Consider the following 21517-nt stretch of genomic DNA (forward strand, 5'->3'; position numbering starts at 1 on the left):
CCTCTTGTCCTGCCTGCTATGGTAGACCCTTATCTCTATCAACCTGGTGCTCAGCACCTGTTATTGAAATCCCATGATCAGAGCCTCTGTGCTGTCCTTCAGCTCAGCCTTCATAGGTAGAATTTCTTGATGTCAGCTACCTCCTCTATCTGCTGGTGATCCACCCCATAGAGGAATCTGATCTTCCATGATGTCTTCCTCCTCACCACCCTCTGTGTTCTACTGTCAGAGGTACTCGATGATTTGTCCCTGGGAGCCAGCTTCTTGACCTCACTCTTCCTGAATGTATAGTGTGAGATCTCAGGGTGCTGGATTTTGGATGAAATGCTCAGTGCACTGTGAGGTGTTTCCGTGTCTTGACATACGTGACATATACTGTATGTTCCTTTGGCCAACTTATTATTCTAACAGTGTATCTGATGACCGTTAGGGCATACATATTGATGGACTGAGTCTCCTATGTGCTTTTTGGCAAAGTGTAAATGCCTTCTTTTTAAGAAGCAGTAGGTCAGAGGGTTAAGGAGATGGGCTACTAATATGTAGACCTGGGTTTGATTCCTGGTCACACTACCTGGCCGGGGATGTAACCTGCTTACCTTGTAGACTCTGCTATGCTTCATGCCACAGAATCTATGGACAAGCAACAGCATCAATGGACCACATGGTCTATATGGGACTTTTTCTTTTTTAAGTATGTTCCTGTTTCATTGTATCCTTCAGGAAAGCAATAAAACTAGTATTTTTATCACTGATTTTAACAATTATCAAGGAATATGCTATACTTTCATCTCATAAAAGCTATGTCATGATATTTTATATATTTTGACATGCTGCTTTTCTTTTTGTTGTTGGTGGACAATAAGTTATTTATTTATTTGTGGGAGAGTTGGACTCCAATCCAGGACACATTTTGCACGCATGCACGCACGCACGCACACACACCTCAAATATTTTGTGATCATCAGTGAGTCAGTGTTGATGGAAGTGACTCTTATTCCATCCTTGCCATCACCTGTCTTTGTGAACGTGTGCACGTCATCATGTAGCATGTGAGTACATGCAGCTTCTAAATATGTGCATCCTGTGTGTATGTGTGTCCATGATTTATTGTCTGTGTGCAGGTTTAAGTTTCGTAGCCCCCCTATTATTTATGCAGGTGCTCAGGCAGACACAGCCTGAAGGTATGATTTCCGGCTCCCTCTCTCCCCTGTTCCTCACCTCTGTCCCTCCCATCCTTCCTTTCTCTCAGCCTGTCTGTGGGAGTAGTAATTGCTTTCACAGGTAGTGGCTTGTCGACTGTTGAAGCACAAACCAGTGCCGTGCTAAGCTGTGGGTGCTGGAGGGAAAGCGAGGGAGTGTCGGTGGAGGCTTTTCTTCAGAGTGTCCCCGGAGGACGCTGTAGGAGTGACTTTTTTTTTTTCGCTTTTCTCCTTCACCCACTATCACCTTTTCCTTTCCTTTCCTTTCCTACCTCTTTAATGTTTGGCCATATTTTGACACCACCAGATGAACTGATGACAGTGCTGCTCTTTCTCACTTCCCAGTCAGAGGGCTTTGATTGACAGGGGGCATGAATTAGTCTGGAAGGAAAATGAGTGTCCTCCCTGGAGTGTTTGTACAAACACAAACAGGTGAATTATTTATCAATGACCCTGCACATGCACTCAGCATTCAAACAGCTAATATCATGAGGATTTTGTGCAGCCTGTCACTCACATTATGCATGTTTTTGTTGAATTCAGCAAAGTACACTTGTCTTATGAGGTGCACAAAGTCTTGTGCCATGTGGTTAAAGTCTCCATGGTGAGACTCACAGATGTTACAGATCCAAAAGCTGAAAAGTCTTTGACTTTTGCATGAGTTCAAAGGCTTGTGCAGGCTGCCTCCCTCTCAATGCACATTGAAGTGTGTGGTCAGAGCGCCTCCTGCTGCTAATAAAGGGAACTGTTACTGGGTTTGGTAGACTGTATGGAATATAAAATTCAAATTTTCCACATTGGTGATCATACTATTTTAATTTTATTTTGATAATTTTGTAAGTGCTTTACATCTTCATCGCTCTTGAAATGTGATGATGATGATGACAGGAGAGCTACGTAATTTAAAGCTACAGTGTGTAGGATTTAGGGGCACTTATTAGCAGAAATGGAATATAGCATTCATAGCCATCTCATAATTAGTGTATATTTACCTGCGACAATGAATAGATATGTCTTCAGAAGCTTAGAATGAACCGTTCATATCTTCATGGGAGCATGCCCCGTGATGGTAACGACTGAATACTTTTGGTTTACAAGAAGATCATGCTTATCAAGTCATCATTCATCAGTTATTATCCCCTCTTGGTCATTTTTGTGGAATCATGCAGCTTAAAAGTAATCAAGTTTCCATTCATGTGAAAAGATGCATTACTCAAATAAAACAGACAAAGCTCTCTGTAATATTAGATCCCCTCTCCCCTTCATCTCAGTAACATTTGGGAATGTCACATTTGTTTTTTTTTTTTTGCATATGTATTCAAGAAGGAAAAAATAAAATAATAATAATAATAATAATAAAAAACATTTCTACAGAAACACTCGTGTGCTGAAAACATTTGCAGGCTCCAGCTCATGATTTCACCAGCTGTTTTTCTAATTTTACTTTGAGATGTAAACATCAGCTATTTCACTCATTAATGTTTTGATTTTCACATCAGAGAGTTCAGAAGATCTGCAGCAAGAAACTACCTGTCTCCAATGTGAAGTTGGATACTACAAGTATGTACTGTGCTTCAAATTTACCTTATTTAAAAAAAACCTTGCAACAAAACATATTTATGTCTTTCCAACATCTGTCTGTGTGTCAGGTTGAACACAGAATGTCATCGCTTCTGTCCAGATCAGACCTATAGTGACAACGCAACCATGACGTGCGCTCCATGTGAGGACAAACGATGTGTCCTTTGTGATCAGTCACAGTGTCACCAGTGTGAAGACGGATTCTATCTCTCTGGTACTACTCCAAAGCTTTTACAAATTGTGTTGTGAAACAAGAACTGTGGTCAGCACACTACTACACAATATCTCTTCTGCTGACAATTTATATACGAGGTCTGTGAGAAAAGTATCGGGCCTTTTTATTTTTTTCAAAAACGATATGGATTTGAATCACGTGCAATTTCATCAGACAAGCTTGAACCCTCGTGGGCATGCAAGAGTTTTTTCACGCCTGTCGGTTACGTCATTTGCCTGTGGGCAGACTTTGAGTGAGGAGTGGTCCACCCCTCCCGTCGGAATTCCTTTGTCTAACAACTTGCTGAGAGACTGACGCTTTGCTTTATCAAAATTTTTTCAGAACCTGTGAGGCAGATCGAAGTGGACACCATTCGAGAAATTCAGCTGGTTTTCGGTGAAAATTTTAACGGCTGATGAGAAATTATGGAGTGTTACTGTTGCTTTAAGGACTTCCCACGGAGCGGGATGTCGCGCCGCGATCCGAGGCACCATCGTCAGCCTGTTTCGAGCTGAAAACCTCCAAATTTAAGCCTCTGTTGACCCAGGACGTCGTGAGAGAACAGAGAACTTTCAATGAAAGACGTGCGGACGGATTGGCGCATCGGCAGGCAGCCGGCGCGGCGTGCCGCCACAGGAAAAACACCTCCGTTGGAAGCCTTAAGGACAAGTTGGAACATGTCCAGCTGTTAAATAATTTCTCAGATACTCACTCTACTGAAAGCCATCAAAAGCCGCCTGGTTTTTACAAATGGTTATCAACACGGAGGTGTTTTTCCTGTGGCGGCGCGCCGCGCCGGCTGCCTGCCAACGCGCCAATCCATCCGCATGTCTTTCATTACAAAATCTCCTTTAAACAGTGGAATGTCCAGATAAACTGCTGATCCTGACCTCTTCTGAAAGTTCTTTGTTCTCTCACGACGTCCTGGGTCAACAGAGGCTTAAATTTGGAGGTTTTCAGCTCGAAACAGGCTGACGACGGCGCCTCAGAGCGCGGTGCGACATCCCGCTCGTGGGAAGTCCTTAAAGCAACAGTTACACTCCATAATCTCTCATCAGCCGTTAAAATTTTCACCGAAAACCAGCTGAATTTCTCGAATGGTGTCCACTTCGATCTGCCTCACAGGTTCTGAAAAAATTTTGATAAAGCAAAGCGCCAGTCTCTCAGCAAGTTGTTAGACAAAGGAATTCCGACGGGAGGGGTGGACCACTCCTCACTCAAAGCCTGCCCACAGGCGAATGACGTAACCGACAGGCGTGAAAAAACTCACGCATGCGCACAAGGGTTCAAGGTTGGCTGATGTAATCGCACGTGATTCAAATCCATATAGTTTTTGAAAAAAATAAAAAGGTACGTTTCTTTACTCACAGACCTCGTGTGTATATATATATACAAGGGCTGTCAATAAAGTAACGGTCCTTTTTATTTTTTCAAAAACTATATGGATTTCATTCATATGTTTTTACGTCAGACATGCTTGAACCCTCGTGCGCATGCGTGAGTTTTTCCACGCCTGTCGGTGACGTCATTCGCCTGTGAGCACTCCTTGTGGGAGGAGTCGTCCAGCCCCTCGTCGGAATTCCTTTGTCTGAGAAGTTGCTGAGAGACTGGCGCGTTGTTTGATCAAAATTTTTTCTAAACCTGTGAGACACATCGAAGTGGACACGGTTCGAAAAATTAAGCTGGTTTTCAGTGAAAATTTTAACGGCTGATGAGAGATTTTGAGGTGATTCTGTTGCTTTAAGGACTTCCCACGGTGCGAGACGTCGCTCAGCGCTCTCAGCCGCCGTCGTCAGCCTGTTCAAGCTGAAAACCTCCACATTTCAGGCTCTATTGATCCAGGACGTCGTGAGAGTACAGAGAAGTTTCAGAAGAAGTCGGTTTCAGCATTTTATCCGGATATTCCACTGTTAAAGGAGATTTTTTTAATGAAAGACGTGCGACGCTCCGCCACAGGAAAAACACCTCTGTTGAAAGCCTTAAGGACAAGTTGGAACATGTCCTGCTGTTAAACAATTTCTCATATACTCACTCCACTGAAAGCCATCAAAAGCTGCCTGGATTTTACAAATGGTTATCAACACGGAGGTGTTTTTCCTGTGCCGCCGCACCGCGTCGGCTGCGTCCCGACGCGCGGACCCGTCCGCACGTCTTTCATTAAAAAAAATCTCCTTTAACAGTGGAATATCCGGATAAAATGCTGAAACCGACTTCTTCTGAAACTTCTCTGTTCTCTCACGACGTCCTGGATCAATAGAGCCTGAAATGTGGAGGTTTTCAGCTTGAACAGACTGACGACGGCGCCTGAGAGCGCTGAGCGACGTCTCGCACCGTGGGAAGTCCTTAAAGTGACAGAATCACCTCAAAATCTCTCATCAGCCGTTAAAATTTTCACTGAAAACCAGCTTAATTTTTCGAACCGTGTCCACTTCGATGTGTCTCACAGGTTTAGAAAAAAGTTTGATCAAACAACGCGCCAGTCTCTCAGCAACTTCTCAGACAAAGGAATTCCGACGAGGGGCTGGACGACTCCTCCCACAAGGAGTGCTCACAGGCGAATGACGTCACCGACAGGCGTGGAAAAACTCACGCATGCGCACGAGGGTTCAAGCATGTCTGACGTAAAAACATATGAATGAAATCCATATAGTTTTTGAAAAAAAATAAAAAGGACCGTTGCTTTATTGACAGACCTCGTAGATCACGAGGTCTATTAGAAAAGTATCCGACCTTATTATTTTTTCAAAAACCATATGGATTTGAATCACGTGTGATTACATCAGACATGCTTGAACCCTCGTGGGCATGCGAGAGTTTTTTCACACCTGTCGGTTACGTCATTCGCCTGTGGGCAGTCTTTGAGTGAGGAGTCGTCCACCCGCTCGTCGATTTTTTTCATTGTTTAGGAATGGCTCAGAGACTGTTGCTTTGTTTGATAAAAATTTTTTCAAAACTGTAAGGCACAACTGAGTGGACACCATTCAATAAATTCAGCTGGTTTTCGGTAAAAATTTTAACGGCTGATGAGAGATTTTGGTCTGGTAGTGTCGCTTTAAGGACGGTCCACGGCGCCTGACGGCGATCTGCGCTTCGAGGCGGCAGCGTCTCGCCGTTTCAAGTTGAAAACTTCCACATTTCAGGCTCTGTTGACGCAGTAAGTCGTCAGAGAACAGAGAACTTTCAGAAGAAGTCGGCATGAGGAGTTTATTCGGACATTCCATTGTTAACGGTCATTTTGTAATGAAAGAACGTGCGGGCAGAGTCGCATGTCGGGCTGGACCCGACCGCGGGGGGTCACGGCAGGAAAAACACCTCCGTTGGAAATCTTAACGGGCAAGTTGGAACATGCCCAAGCTGTTAAACAATTTCTCAGTTACTCACTTGTTGAAAGCCATTAAAAGCCGCCTGAATTCTACAAATGGTTTTCAACACGGAGGTGTTTTTCCTGTCGCGGCGCACACCGATTTGCCGAGTCGTCACGGAAACGACTCGGCGAATTTGTGCGTACGTCTTTCATTAAAAAAATGTCCTTAAACAGTGGAATGTCCGCATAAATTCCTCATGCCGGCCTCTTCTGAATCTTCTCTGTTCTCTCACGATGTCCTGGGTGAATTAAGCCTTAAATTAGGATGTTTTCAGCTCGAAACAGGCCGACGACAGCGCCTGGAAGCGCTGCAGGACGTCCCGCTCCGTGGGAAGTCCTTACACCGACAGAAACACCCCATAATCTCTCATCAGCCGTTAAACTTTTCACAGAAAACCAGCTTAATTTCTCGAATAGTGTCCACTCGGATATTCCTCACAGGTCCAGAAAAAATTTTGATAAAGCAACGCGCGCCGTCTCGAGCAGCGTGTGAAACAAAGGAATTCAGCCGAGAGGGCGGGACCACATCTCACTCAAGGCCTGCCCACAGGGAAATGACGTCACCGACACGCGTGAAAAAACTCACGCATGCGCACGAGGGTTCAAGCATGATTGGTGTAATCGCATGTCATTCAAATCCATATAGTTAAAAAAATAAATAAAAGGGTCGGTTATATATTATATATATATATATATATATATTCTAATATTACTAGGTAATAGTCCCCATAGCCATGAAGACTGAAAAGGCTATGGCATTGTGATATTTGACCCCCATTATCTTGACCCAAATGATTCACTTCTGGCAGACCCTGCCAGAATCTGCCAGGACAATTCTGGAATCCACCTGTGTGCCATATTTGGTCCAAATTAGGTTTAAACTCAAATTCCCTCACCTTAACTTTTGACAAACATATTCTTTAAGGAACATTTTGGGGTCAACCTTAATTGACGCACCAAGTGTAGTAGAAATCAGCCAAAGGACCTGGGAGGAGCAGGCCAATGAACAGACAGGAAAACATGATTTTCAAAGCAAGGGTTAACCTTTAGAAAATCTGACCTTGCTGAGCAATTCCAGATCCCAACTCAATATGCATTCCAAGTTATTGACAAAGTGGAATGAAAAACTTAATTTTTGACCTTTGGCCTGAATAGCTTTGACTCCAATATTTTAAATAAACTTGATCTTGTGTGAGCAACTCCAGAACCCACCTACATATGTATGCCAGTTTTAGTGAACATCAAAATCAAGGGTGGAATCAAAATTTACAATTTTAATCGCAATAACTCGACGTTTACCAAAACAAACCCTTTAAGGGTAATTCCAGTCCCAACCTTAATCCCAATACCAACATTAGTATAAAATGGGCCAAGGACCTGGGAGGAACAGGGGAACAGACAGACAGCCAGGCAGACAAGTATTTCTCAAATAAACCATATGATTCTATTTGATCAAACAAGGTGTGTAATTCAATTATCGTGTAAGTAAAGACTGGTGACTGTGCTTTTATACAATTAAAAAAAAAAAAATTAGAAGATGGATTTATTTCAAGTTCATTATATCAGATTTCAAGTGAGTCACAGGTTTACATAGATCAAGATGAAGCCCTCTTTAAACAGCATGGGAGATTCCAGAGGATTCCTGAAATTGATGGAACTACTTTTAACATCTTATGAATGATGAATTGGCATAATTTAGGGTTAATTTTGGAACCTGTGGTGGCTGTATTTAAAGGCCTGCAAGTGTATTGTTGTATTTGAGAGAGAGAAGAAATCTAAAGAAGTCACGGCATTCAAAAAAAAAAAAAAAAATCCTTCTCTACCACTCACGTTCCTTGTTAGGAGCCATCTTGGATAGATGTGTCGTATCACAAGCAACTTACAATCCATTCTACAAAAATTTTAAAATCTTTGGACAGACTTTACATCAAAAAGGAAAGAGGTCCAAATACACAGCAGGAATTAAGGATTTTTTTGTCCTAAAGTTGCAACAGAACCTCAGGATTACAATGAATGAACTGATGAAGGGGTTGGAGGCATTAGATAGACTTAACAGGCTGCTGACATTAATCCAACCAAAAAATGGAAAGGATCTGCCTTTGTCTTGGTGAACAACTGTAAGGTTTTGTCACACTCCTTTTTGAATATTTTATTTAATTTTATTTTTTATGGTTTTATGTGTTGAAAAGTGGGTAGGGCTTCTGATCTCACACACACACACACACACACACACACACACACACACACACACACACACACACACACACACACACACACACACACACACACACACACACACACACACACACACACAGATATAAAGTATTTGTGTTTTCCCCCACAGATGGACAGTGTGTGGATCACTGTCAGGAGGGCTTCTTTGTGGCGGACGATGAGTCCTGTGAGCCGTGTCACAGAGACTGTCGTACCTGTGGAGGGCCACAGTTTGATGACTGCGACTCCTGTGAGGACGGTATCACACTGAAGGATGGCAGCTGCCTGGGGAGCCAATCTGACAGACACTTCCGCACCCGTATGAAAAATACTCATTTTTTCCTCCTGGGCATCTCACGGCACAAAGTGACTCTTCACCGTGTATTTATTTTAATTTCTTATGCACCAAATAACTGACAGAATTTTAATGATCTGTGCTTGCCTCAAAAAGTCTCCTCACTTAATTGCAGGCCTCAATAAAAGGGGAATAGATGTTCTTTCAATTAAAGCTAGAGTTGGTGGTCCCGGAGAGCTAGCAAGAGAGCTAACAAGATTTGAAAGTAGCACCTTGTCTAGGTTCCACCCCCTACCCCTACCCTGTCAGTGCTCCGTCCAAAGCTATGCCCCCACAAACTTGAACACATATCTGACTGTGGGACTCAGCGGGGCAGAGGAGAGCTGACTAACTCGACACGCAGTAGCACGATTGTCGTCGTGATGATCTCACCCGCTGTGATCACGGCAGGACGCCATTCTTTGTTCTAGCGGCTGCCACGAGCTCTGCGCTGGACGCTGTGTATATATAACTGTGAGTTTCTCTGTGAATTTTCAGACCTTTTGTCTGACTTAGTGCTTAGCTCAGATAAGATAATTATAGTGGGCAATTTTAACATCCACATAGATGCTGAGAATGACAGCCTCAACACTGCATTTAATCTATTATTAGACCCAATTGACTTCGCTCAAAATGTAAATGAGTCCACCCACCACTTTAATCATACTTTAGATCTTGTTCTGACTTATGGTATGGAAACTGAAGACTTAACAGTATTCTCTGAAAACCCCCTTCTGTCTGATCATTTCTTAATAACATTTACATTTACTTTAATAGACTACCCAGCAGTGGGGAATAAGTTTCATTACAGTAGAAGTCTTTCGGAAAGTGCTGTAACTAGGTTTAAGGATATGATTCCTTCCTTGTTATGTTCTCCAATGCCATATACCAACACAGTGCAGAGTAGCTACCTAAACTCTGTGAGTGAGATAGATTATCTCGTCAATAGTTTTACATCCTCATTGAGCACAACTTTGGATGCTGTAGCTCCTCTGAAAAAGAGAGCCTTAAATCAGAAGTGCCTGACTCCGTGGTATAACTCACAAACTCGCAGCTTAAAGCAGATAACCCATAAGTTGGAGAGGAAATGGCATCTCACTAATTTAGAAGATCTTCACTTAGCCTGGAAAAAGAGTCTGTTGCTCTACAAAAAAGCCCTCCGTAAAGCTAGGACATCTTACTACTCATCGCTAATTGAAGAAAATAAGAACAACCCCAGGTTTCTTTTCAGCACTGTAGCCAGGCTGACAAAGAGTCAGAGCTCTATTGAGCCGAGTAATCCTTTAACTTTAACTAGTAATGACTTCAAGACTTTCTTTGCTAATAAAATTTTAACTATTAGAGAAAAAATTACTCATAACCATCCCAAAGACATATCGTTATCTTTGGCTGCCTTCAGTAATGCTGGTATTTGGTTAGACTCTTTCTCTCCGATTGTTCTGTCTGAGTTATTTTCATTAGTTACTTCCTCCAAACCATCAACATGTCTATTAGACCCCATTCCTACCAGGCTGCTCAAGGAAGCCCTACCATTAATTAATGCTTCGATCTTAAATATGATCAATCTATCTTTATTAGTTGGCTATGTACCACAGGCTTTTAAGGTGGCAGTAATTAAACCATTACTTAAAAAGCCATCACTTGACCCAGCTATCTTAGCTAATTATAGGCCAATCTCCAACCTTCCTTTTCTCTCAAAAATTCTTGAAAGGGTAGTTGTAAAACAGCTAACTGATCATCTGCAGAGGAATGGTCTATTCGAAGAGTTTCAGTCAGGTTTTAGAATTCATCATAGTACAGAAACAGCATTAGTGAAGGTTACAAATGATCTTCTTATGGCCTCAGACAGTGGACTCATCTCTGTGCTTGTCCTGTTAGACCTCAGTGCTGCTTTTGATACTGTTGACCATAAAATTTTATTACAGAGATTAGAGCATGCCATAGGTATTAAAGGCACTGCGCTGCGGTGGTTTGAATTGTATTTATCTAATAGATTACAATTTTGTTCATGTAAATGGGGAGTCTTCTTCACAGACTGAGGTTAATTATGGAGTTCCACAAGGTTCTGTGCTAGGACCAATTTGATTCACTTTATACATGCTTCCCTTAGGCAGTATTATTAGAAAGCATTGCTTAAGTTTTCATTGTTACGCAGATGATACCCAGCTTTATCTATCCATGAAGACAGAGGACACACACCAATTAGTTAAACTGCAGGAATGTCTTACAGACATAAAGACATGGATGACCTCTAATTTCCTGCTTTTAAATTCAGATAAAACTGAAGTGCCTCCATGACCAGTAAAAGATCAAGGACCGTGACGTCGCCCAGTATGGCGGACCCGGGGTCCCACCCTGGAGCCAGGCCTGGGGCTCGTGCGCAAGCGCCTGGTGGTTGGGCCTTAGCCCATGGGGCCCGGCCGGGCTCAGCCCGAAAGAGTGACGTGGGCCCGCCCTCCTGTGGGTTCACCACCTGCAGAGGGGGCCATGGGGGTCGGGTGCAGAGAGGATTGGGTGGCGGTCGAGGGCGGGTGGCCCGGCGGTCCGGTCCATGCTCACAGCCCCTGGCTGTTGGGACGTGGAATGTCACCTCGCTAGGGGGGAAGGAGCCTGAGCTTGTGCGGGAGGTTGAGAGATACCGACTAGAGATAGTCGGGCTCACCTCCACGCACAGCTTGGGCTCTGGTACCGAACTCCTGGAGAGGGGCTGGACGCTTCATTTTTCTGGTGTTGCCCACGGGGGGAGGCGGAGAGCTGGGGTCGCATTGCTTATTGCTCCCCAGCTCAGTCGCCAAGTGTTGGAGTTCACTCCGGTGAACGAGAGGGTCGCGTCCCTACGCCTTCGGGTCGGGGACAGGTCTCTCACCATTGTCTCAGCCTACGGGCCGAGCAGCAGTGCAGAGTACCCGACCTTCCTGGAGTCCCTGGGAGGGGTACTAGATAGCGCTCCGACTGGGGACTCCATTGTTCTCCTGGGAGATTTCAACGCCCACGTGGCGGCGACAGTGAGACCTGGAGGGGAGTGATCAGGAAGCACGGCCTCCCCGATCTGAACCTGAATGGTGTTCAGTTGTTGGACTTCTGTGCTAGTCACAGTTTGTCCATCACGAACACGTTTGAGCACAAGGGTGTCCATAAGTGCACGTGGCACCAGGACACCCTGAGCCGGAGGTCGATGATCGACTTTGTAGTCGTATCATCTGACCTTCGGCCACGTGTCTCGGACACTCGAGTGAAGAGAGGGGCAGAGCTGTCGACTGATCACCACCTGGTGGTGAGTTGGATCCACTGGGAGGGTAGGAAGCCGGTAAGACCTGGCAGGCCCAAACGTATCGTGAGGGTCTGCTGGGAACGGCTGGCGGAACCCTCTGTCAGCGAGGTCTTCAACTCCCACCTCCGGGAGAGCTTCTCCCAGATCCCGGGGGAGGTTGGAGACATGAAGTCTGAGTGGACCATGTTCTCCACCTCCATTGTCGATGCGGCTGCTCATAGCTGTGGTCGCAAGGTCTCTGGTGCCTGTCGCGGCGGCAATCCCCGAACCCGGTAGTGGACACCGGAAGTAAGGAATGCCATCAAGCTGAAGAAGGAGTCCTACTTATCTTTGTTGGTAGGTGGGACCCCAGAGGCAGCTGACAGGTACCGGCAGGCCAAGCGTGCCGCAGCCCGTTCGGTCGCAGAGGCAAAATCCCGGGTCTGGGAGGAGTTCGGGGAGGCTATGGAGGAGGACTATCGGTCGGCCTCGAAGAGATTCTGGCAAACCGACGCCTCAGGAGGCGGAAGCAGCTCTCCACCAGCACTGTTTACGGTGCGGGTGAGGAGCTGTTGACCCTGACTGGGGATTTTGTCGGGCGGTGGAAGGAGTACTTCGAGGATCTCCTCAATCCCATCGTCACGTCTTCCGAAGAGGAAGCAGAGACTGGGGACTCGGAGGCGGATTCATCCATTACCCAGGCCGAAGTCACCGAGGTGGTTAGAAAGCTCCTCTGTGGCAAGGCTCCTGGGGTGGATGAAATCCGTCCTGAGTACCTTAAGTCTCTGGATGTTGTGGGGCTGTCTTGGCTGACACGCCTCTGCAACATCGCGTGGCGATCGGGGACAGTGCCTCTGGATTGGCAGACCGGGGTGGTGGTCCTTCTGTTTAAGAAGGGGGACCGGAGGGTGTGTTCCAACTATAGGGGGATCACACTCTTCAGCCTCCCCGGTAAGGTCTATTCCAGAGTACTGGAGAGGAGAATTCGACCGATGGTTGAACCTCGGATTCAGGAGGAGCAGTGTGGTTTTCAACCTGGTCGCGGCACACTGGACCAGCTCTACACGCTCCATCAGGTGCTCGAGGGTTCATGGGAGTTTGCCCAACCAGTCCACATGTGTTTTGTGGATCTGGGGAAGGCATTCGACCGTGTCCCTCGGCGCACCCTGTGGGGAGTGCTCCGGGAGTACAGGGTCCGGGGTCCTTTGCTAAGGGCTATCCGGTCCCTGTACGACCGCAGCAGGAGCTTGGTTCGCATTGCCGGTTTCCAGTGCACGTTGACCTCCGCCAGGGCTGCCCTTTGTCACCGGTTCTGTTCATTATTTTTATGAACAGAATTTCTAGGCGCAGCCAGGGTGTAGAGGGGGTGTGGTTTGGGAACCACAGAATCTCGTCTCTGCTGTTTGCGGACGATGTGGTTCTGTTGGCTTTGTCAAATCAGGACCTTCAGCGTGCACTGGGGCGGTTTGCAGCCGAGTGTGAAGCGTCGGAATGAAAATCAGCACCTCTAAATCCGAGGCCATGGTTCTCGACCGGAAAAAGGTGCTTTGCCCTCTTCAGGTCGGTGGAGTGTCCTTGCCTCAAGTGGAGGAGGCTTTGCTTGAGCTGCTGCCTCCGCGACCTGACTCCGGATAAAGCAGAAGAAAATGGATGGATGGATGGTAGTCTCCGGGTATTAGTAGTCTTAAGAGCTTTAATCATATTCACACTTCTTTAAACGCGGTATTTGTAGTGACTGTGGCTTGAAACTTGTTTGACCATGCTAAATTGTGTAAAAGTCGAAGGAGCCCTGAACATTTCTTGTGGTTTTTGTTCAGAGCTGAACAGCTTATGTCTGAATGCAAGCCCGGACGAGGCAAACCTGCAGTTGCTAGTTTTATCCTGTTTTTGTGAGTGAGTAAAAGTCAGCCATGTATTGTTTCTACTTTTGCACCTAAAACAGGTGATTTCACTGATTAGATTGTCTACCTCCCTCAAGAGTTGAACTAATTAGAAATCAACTGGTTAACTGGGTGGATGGAATAAATATGTGGTAGGACTTTTACTCATTGAACATTACCCACCTCTGCTGGAAAGATGGATTGCAAACCCCAGTCTGAATGGGCCCCAATTCTTTCCTTTCATTGATACCACAGAGACTCAAAGATGGTCCTCACCTGGACACACACTGCTTAAACTCCTCCCCTCTGGTCGACGGTACAGAGCTCTGTACATCAAAACAATGAGACACAGGATTCTTTCCACAGGCCATCACACTGATGAACAATTTAACCTGCCAAAAAAACTCACTAACTCATATACCTAATGTATAACTTCAATCTGTTTGTCCTTGCACACATTTTATTTGCACATTTTTTTATTGTGATTTATTTTGTGTTTAGTGTATATTTATACATGCTCGTACAGAGAGAGTGCAGTTCAAACAGGAGTCAAATTCTTTGTATTCTTGTAGATACTTGGTGAATAAAGGCTATTCTGATTTTGACCTCTCCTCAAATGAAACTAAGAACACACTTGAACTTAAGTGATCTCTGGTAACAACAGCTCTTGACTTTGATTCCATCAGTTTGATATCAGTGACCCGACAGAGGATAAATATTTGTGTTTCTCGCTACTCCAGCTAGAACTGATGGTGTTTTTTTTTATGGATGAACATCTTCAAGGAACTAATCAAGTCCAGTTGACCTGAATCAACCTGCTTGGGTGCCTTGAAGTTATTATTATTATTGTTGTGGACACTGTTTGGTGCTTTAATGGTTATGAAAGAATGTCCTTTTTAAGTATTTCTCTTCATGCATTTGGTATTTAAGTATATTTGCATGCACATTTAGACAATAAGAACTCTGCACACATGTATTTTCTCCCTCTTCTTTGTTTTTTCCCATCTTTTGTTTTGTCTTTCACTTCTTGGTGTTTTGGCTTTATGGTTTCTTTTAGGTCCGCTGTGCCACGTCTCCTGTAAGACTTGCTCTGGTGCAGGAAAGAATAACTGCAGCAGCTGCTCCTCAGGTAGACAGTCTGCTAACACACCTGCACATTTAGAAAATTTGTTGAAACTGAGTGAAAACAGTATGTCAGAAAGACTGCATGCAGCTTTGAAACATTAACCAATGCACTGTGATGTATCAGGTTTTAACTACACATCCTGTTTTATACTGTGCTTCAGGATCAGTGAACTTAAAAGCATAAGGGAAGGTGTTACAGGATGGGTATCAGCTTTATTATCATATCATAACATTGCATATGCAACAACAAGAATAACAGACCCTTGATTTAGATCAGTTTATTACAATGCCAATTAGTAAGAACTATGGAAACATGTTTCCATGATCCAGATGAATTGTTTAATCTGGATTAGTTCATAGAGACAGCTAGCCAACCATGAGAGGATGTCCTATCTTTATTTATTTCAGGATCAGGCATATCAGAGATAGAAGATGAATTCCTTCAAATGTCCTTTGCCTCAGTTTTAAAAACTTAATCATACCTATAGGAAGTAACAGACAGTAAGGGCTATGGCGGTCTGTAATTTGTCCCCAATGAAACTGACCAACATGTTTGACCAATGGCTGACCTTGCCAAGGCAATTCTGTAATCCACCTAAGTGTGCATCACATTTGGTCAAAATTGGGTTGAACGTGACTTCCATCACTTTTGCCAAAATTTATTTGTAAAGGAAACTTTGAGATCAGCCTTCACTGATATACTGAGTTTGGCAGAAATTACCTAAAGGCCCTAAGAGGAGTCGCCCAGCAAACAGACAGGCAGACCTGACGTTGGTGGCAATGACTATCCTTTGCTAAATTTGATCTTGCTGGACAATTCTAGAACCCACCTCCATAAGTGTGCCACATTTGGTGCAAATTGAAGTGAAAACCTTAAATTTTGACCATTGACTCCAATGTCAAAGGTGTATTACTGCAGTAATGGACATTTGGTAAATTTGATCTTGATTGGGCAATTCCAGAACCCACCTACATACAGTGAGGAAAATAAGTATTTGAACACCCTGCGATTTTGCAAGTTCTCCCACTTAGAAATCATGGAGGGGTCTGAAATGTTCATCTTAGGTGCATGTCCACTGTGAAAGGCATAATCTAAAAAAAAAAAAAAAAAGAAAAAAAAAGAAAATCCGGAAATCACAATGTATGATTTTTTTTAATAATTTATTTGTATGTTACTGCTGCAAATAAGTATTTGAACACCTGTGAAAATCAATGTTAATATTTGGTTCAGTAGCCTTTGTTTGCAGTTACAGAGGTCAAACGTTTCCTGTAGTTTTTCACCAGGTTTGCACACACTGCAGCAGGGATTTTGGTCCACTCCTCCATACAGATCTTCTCTAGATCTTTCAGGTTTGGAGTTTCAGCTCCCTCCAAAGATTTTCTATTGAGTTCAGGTCTGGAGACTGGCCAGGCCACTCCAGGACCTTGAAATGCGTCTTACAGAGCCCCTCCTTAGTTGCCCTGGCTGTGTGTTTGGGGTCATTGTCATGCTGGAAGACCCAGCCATGACCCATCTTCAATGCTCTTACTGAGGGAAGGAGGTTGTTTGCCAAAATCTCGCAATACATGACCTCTTCCATCCTCCCTTCAATACGGTGCAGTCGTCCTGTCCCCTTTGCAGACGAGCATCCCCAGAGTATGATGTTTCCACTCCCATGCTTCATGGTTGGGATGGTTTTCTTGGGGTTGTTCTCATCCTCTAAACATGGTAAGTGGAGTTGATTCTGAAAAGCTCTATTCTGGTCTCATCTGACCACATGACCTTCTCCCATGCCTCCTCTGGATCATCCAGATGGTCACTGGTGAACTTCAAACCGGCCTGGACATGTGCTGGCTTGAGCAGGGGGACCTTGCTGCCCTGCAGGATTTTAAACCATGACAGCATCATGTCTTACTATCAGGGTTGTCAGAAAAAGTTGGCTGGAGACAAATGCAGGAATCGACTACGTAGCTCTGGTTCAAGGAGGCATTTACTGAAAGGCTTAGCTGGGTTCGGTACACAGAGAGGCAGTCCAAGAGAAGCAAACAGATCCAAAACATTAGGCAATGGCGTGGTCAAAAATACAGGCAGGTGGTCAAAACACAAGGTGGAAGCAGGACTTAGAAAGAGCAAGGTACAGAGCTAGAAGCGATGGCACAGGGCACAACGATCAGGCAAAAAACCGGTGCAACCAGTGGTGTTTAAATACTCCCAGTGATAGTGCAGAAAGACCCAGAACAAGGTGTGACCCAACCAAAGTGAACTGCCCCCCACCAAGCTCAAAGAAGGCAGCCAAGAGAAATACGGACCAGAAAACCCAAGCAAAGCACACCCAGCCAGAAAAGCAACGTAATCCAAAACCAAAACCCAACCACACAATAGAGGAAAACACAATACATGACAGGACCCCCCCTCAACGGCCGGCCCCTGACGGCCCAGGGGACTCAGGATGCCGAGCGTGGAAGTCCGTGATCAGTCCAGGATCCAAAACGAAATGAGAGGGGATCCATGAGCGTTCTTCAGGCCCATAACTCTCCCAGTCCACCAAATACTGCACCCCCCTCCCACGCCGCTGAGACCCCACGAGGCGCCTCACCGTAAAAGCCGGCCCCCCGTCCACAAACCGGGCGGGAGGCGGGGGAACAGCCGGAGGACACAGGAAACTGGACCGAGCAGGCTTGACATGGCTGACGTGGAAGGTGGGATGTATCCTCATAGACCGGGGCAGATGCAGACGTACCAAGACCGGATTAACAACCTTTGCGATGGTGAATGGCCCCACGAACCTGGGAGCAAGCTTCCTCGGCAGACCACAGATGGGCAGTTGCCGGGTGGAGAGCCAAACTCATTGCCCTGGGGAGTATATCGGTTCCTGAGTCCTCCTCCTGTCGGCCGCCTCTTTGTAGGTCGCTGAAGAACGGAGCAATGTCCGTCGGGCCCACTCCCAGGTTCGTGACAGCGGAGGATTAGGGAGAGGGCTGAGGGCACCCGGGAGATTAAGTCTGTAGAAGAGAACAAAGAAGGTTGATACCCATGTGATACGTGGATAGGAGAGTAGCCGGAAGAAGCCGATGGCAAACAGTTGTGTGCGAGCTCTATCCATACTAACTGAGATGACCAGGAAGCCGGGTGCTGTGAGGCGAGAATACGTAGTCCCTTTTCTAACTCCTGATTGACCCTCTCCGCCTGTCCATTAGCCTGAGGGTGATACCCGGAGGTGAGGCTGGAGGTGACTCCCAGGAGTCGGCAAAACTCCCCCCAAAATTGTGAGACAAACTGGGGCCCTCAATCAGATACTATGTCCTGTGGAAAACCGTGTAATCTGAACACGTGATTTAACAAGGCCTCTGCGGTTTCTTTGGCTGTGGGCAGCTTCGGTAGCGGTACAAAATGGGCCATCTTGGATAGACGATCTACCACAGTAAGAATTACTGTACGCCCCTTGGAAGGAGGCAATCCGGTAACAAAGTCCACTGAGATGTGTGACCATGGTCGGGTGGGGACGGGTAACGGATGGAGCTTGCCGGTTGGTGATCGGTTGGAAGATCTGTGCATTGCGCAGGTAGTACATGCTCCAACATATTCCGTTACGTCGGAGAGTATACGAGGCCACCAAAACCTTTCCCGGATGATTGTGGCTGTCTTTCCGGTTCCTGGATGGCAAGCGAAACGGCTGCTATGTGCCCAACAAATCACTTCCCCCCTGAGAACCTCTGGCATGTACAGCCTCCCCGGAGGGTAGTCCTGAGGTACAGGAATGCTGCGCGTTGCGGACTGAACTTTGGTCTCAATGTCCCAGATAAGAACCGAAAGGAAGCAGGATGCAGGCAAGATGGACCCTGGTTCTGCCAATTCATCCGATGGTTCTTCCCATCGAGAGAGAGCATCGGGTTTACCATTTTTTGTTCCGGGCCGGTATGATAATACGAAGTTAAAACGACTAAAGAAAATAGACCATCTAGCCTGTCTGGAATTGAGTCGTTTCGCTGAGCGCAGATATTCTAGATTCTTATGATCGGTCCACACCAAAAACGGTACTTGTGCCCCTTCCAACCAGTGGCGCCACTCCTCCAAGGACACTTTAACCGCCAACAGTTCGCGGTCGCCAATGTGATAATTACACTCCGCCGGAGTCAGTTTACGGGACAAAAACGCACAGGGATGTAATTTATCAGTGGGATGGATCTGAGACAAGATAGCTCCGATCACCACATCGGAAGCGTCCACTTCGACCACAAACTGTTGGGCAGGGTCAGGGAGGAGCAACACAGGGGCTGTTGTAAAGCATTTCTTTAGGACCTGAAATGCTTCCTCACACTCCGGTGTCCAGCAAAAGGGCCGGAGCGATGAGGTAACATTATGCAGAGGAGCAGCTACCGAACTGAAATTTCATATGAACGTCCGGTAAAAGTTTGCAAATCCTAGAAACCTTTGGACCTCCTTGCGATCCTTTGGGGTTGTCCAATCACGCACTGCGGCTACCTTAGCTGGGTCCATCCGGATTGACCGTGGTGCAATAATGAATCCTAGAAATGATACGGTGGACTTGTGAAATTCACATTTTTCTGCTTTTACGAATAACTGATTGCGTAACAGGGTCTCAAGCACTGTACGCACATGTTGAGAGTGTGTTTCTGCATCCGGGGAAAAAATCAGAATATCATCAAGATACACAAACACAAACTTATTTAGAAAATCTTGTAACACGTCATTGATCAAGTTCTGAAATACTGCAGGTGCATTGGTTAAGCCAAAGGACATGACTAAATATTCATAATGGCCAGTGGGAGTATTGAAAGCGGTCTTCCATTCATCTCCCTGTCTGATCCGCACTAAATGATAGGCATTGCGGAGATCGAGCTTGGTGAAGATTGTGGCGCCCTCTAGTAGTTCAAACGCGGAAGCTATTAGTGGCAGGGGATAACGTTTTTTACAGTGACATCGTTTAGTCCGCGATAGTCAATACAGGGATGGAGTGACTTATCTTTCTTTTCTACAAAGAAAATCCCCGCCCCTGTGGGAGATGATGATTGGCGAATCAAACCGGCTTCTAAGGATTCCTGGATGTATTCATTCATGGCGATGCGTTCAGGGCCGGTCAGAGAAAAAAGTTTTCCCCGTGGGGGACTCGTGCCCGGAAGTAGCTCAATGGCACAGTCATAAGCATGATGTGGTGGCAGCGACTTTGCCTTGACTTTGCTAAATACTTCTGTAAGATCGTGGTACTCAGTAGGTACTCCTGCCAAATCAGGATTAAGAGGATTAGCGATCCTCACGGACGTCGCGAAACAGCGCCCCGCACAGGCGGAGCCCCAGGAAGTGATTCGTCCGTCGGACCAGTTTACTTGTGGACAATGTATTTTTAACCAGGGATGCCCCCAAATGGCGGAGTGAGTCATTTTATCAAATACATGAAAGCTTATCGTTTCTGAATGGGTACCGGCTATGATCAACTGAACAGACTGAGTGCAGTGGGTGATGTGACCCAGCACATGACCATCCACGGCATGCAATACCAGCAGCCGTGAGAGACGGTACAGCTTAAGGTGTAAAGACCTGGCGAGAGAAGATTGCACTAAATTTGCCTCAGAACCTGAATCAATAAATATCGGAACAGAGCATGATGAATGATCGGAAATTAAACTGGCCATGATCACGTTTTGAGGAGTAACAGAAGTAATAGAATTTTGACTCACCCGGCGTACCCATTGTGACCGCACGGGGGCACCCCTGGCTTGGCACTCAGTGACCACATGACCCGCCTGACCACAATAGAAAGACAATCCCTGGTCTCTCCGGCGCCGCCGCTCCTCGGTGGTCAGCCGGGTACATCCCAGCTGCATCGGCTCTTCTGAAGCTGCGTGAGACGAGCTGGCGCTGGAAGCAGAGGACCCGACGTGATGAGCGGACGAAGATTCCGAGTGCTGGGACAAGGCGTGCACGTCTCGTCGGGACCGGTCCGCCAGCCGGCGATCAGTGCGGATGGCTAGTGCGATAAGCTCGTCCAGTTGTTCCGGGAGATCGACAGCTATCAGCTGATCCTGGATCTGCGTCGATAGGCCTTGGAAGAACACATCATGGAGTGCGGCCGGGTTCCACTCGCTCTTCGCCGCGAGAATGCGGAAATCAGTGGCGTAGTCGGCGACACGTCTGTTTCCCTGCCGAAGACGCATCAGGGAACGGGCTGCCTCACGGCCCGGTGACGTATGCTGGAAGACCTGGAGGAGTGTGGTTTTGAACGCCTGGAGTGATCCACACGCCGGAGACTGCCTGCTCCACTCTGCCGAGGCCCACGCCGCTGCCCGGCCGGTGAGGTGAGTTATGATGAATGCTATCTTCGTCCTGTCGGACGGAAACATTGCTGAAATTAACTCGA

The 21517-nt window shown here is 46.1% G+C and overlaps 1 protein-coding gene across 1 annotated transcript in view; it reads left to right on the top strand.

Moving 5' to 3' along the window:
• The window catches only part of pcsk5b (proprotein convertase subtilisin/kexin type 5b), a 330784-nt gene that overhangs the window by 285943 nt on the left and 23324 nt on the right, over nucleotides 1-21517 (top strand). Inside the window, exons 25-28 of the mRNA XM_034170406.1 lie at nucleotides 2699-2759; nucleotides 2849-2994; nucleotides 8703-8891; nucleotides 15094-15172. Of these exons, the coding sequence (XP_034026297.1) occupies nucleotides 2699-2759; nucleotides 2849-2994; nucleotides 8703-8891; nucleotides 15094-15172 (475 nt within the window). The remainder of the gene's footprint in view (nucleotides 1-2698; nucleotides 2760-2848; nucleotides 2995-8702; nucleotides 8892-15093; nucleotides 15173-21517) is intronic.

This window comes from Thalassophryne amazonica, chromosome 5, assembly GCF_902500255.1.
Source record: "Thalassophryne amazonica chromosome 5, fThaAma1.1, whole genome shotgun sequence".
NCBI classification, from domain to species: domain Eukaryota; kingdom Metazoa; phylum Chordata; class Actinopteri; order Batrachoidiformes; family Batrachoididae; genus Thalassophryne; species Thalassophryne amazonica.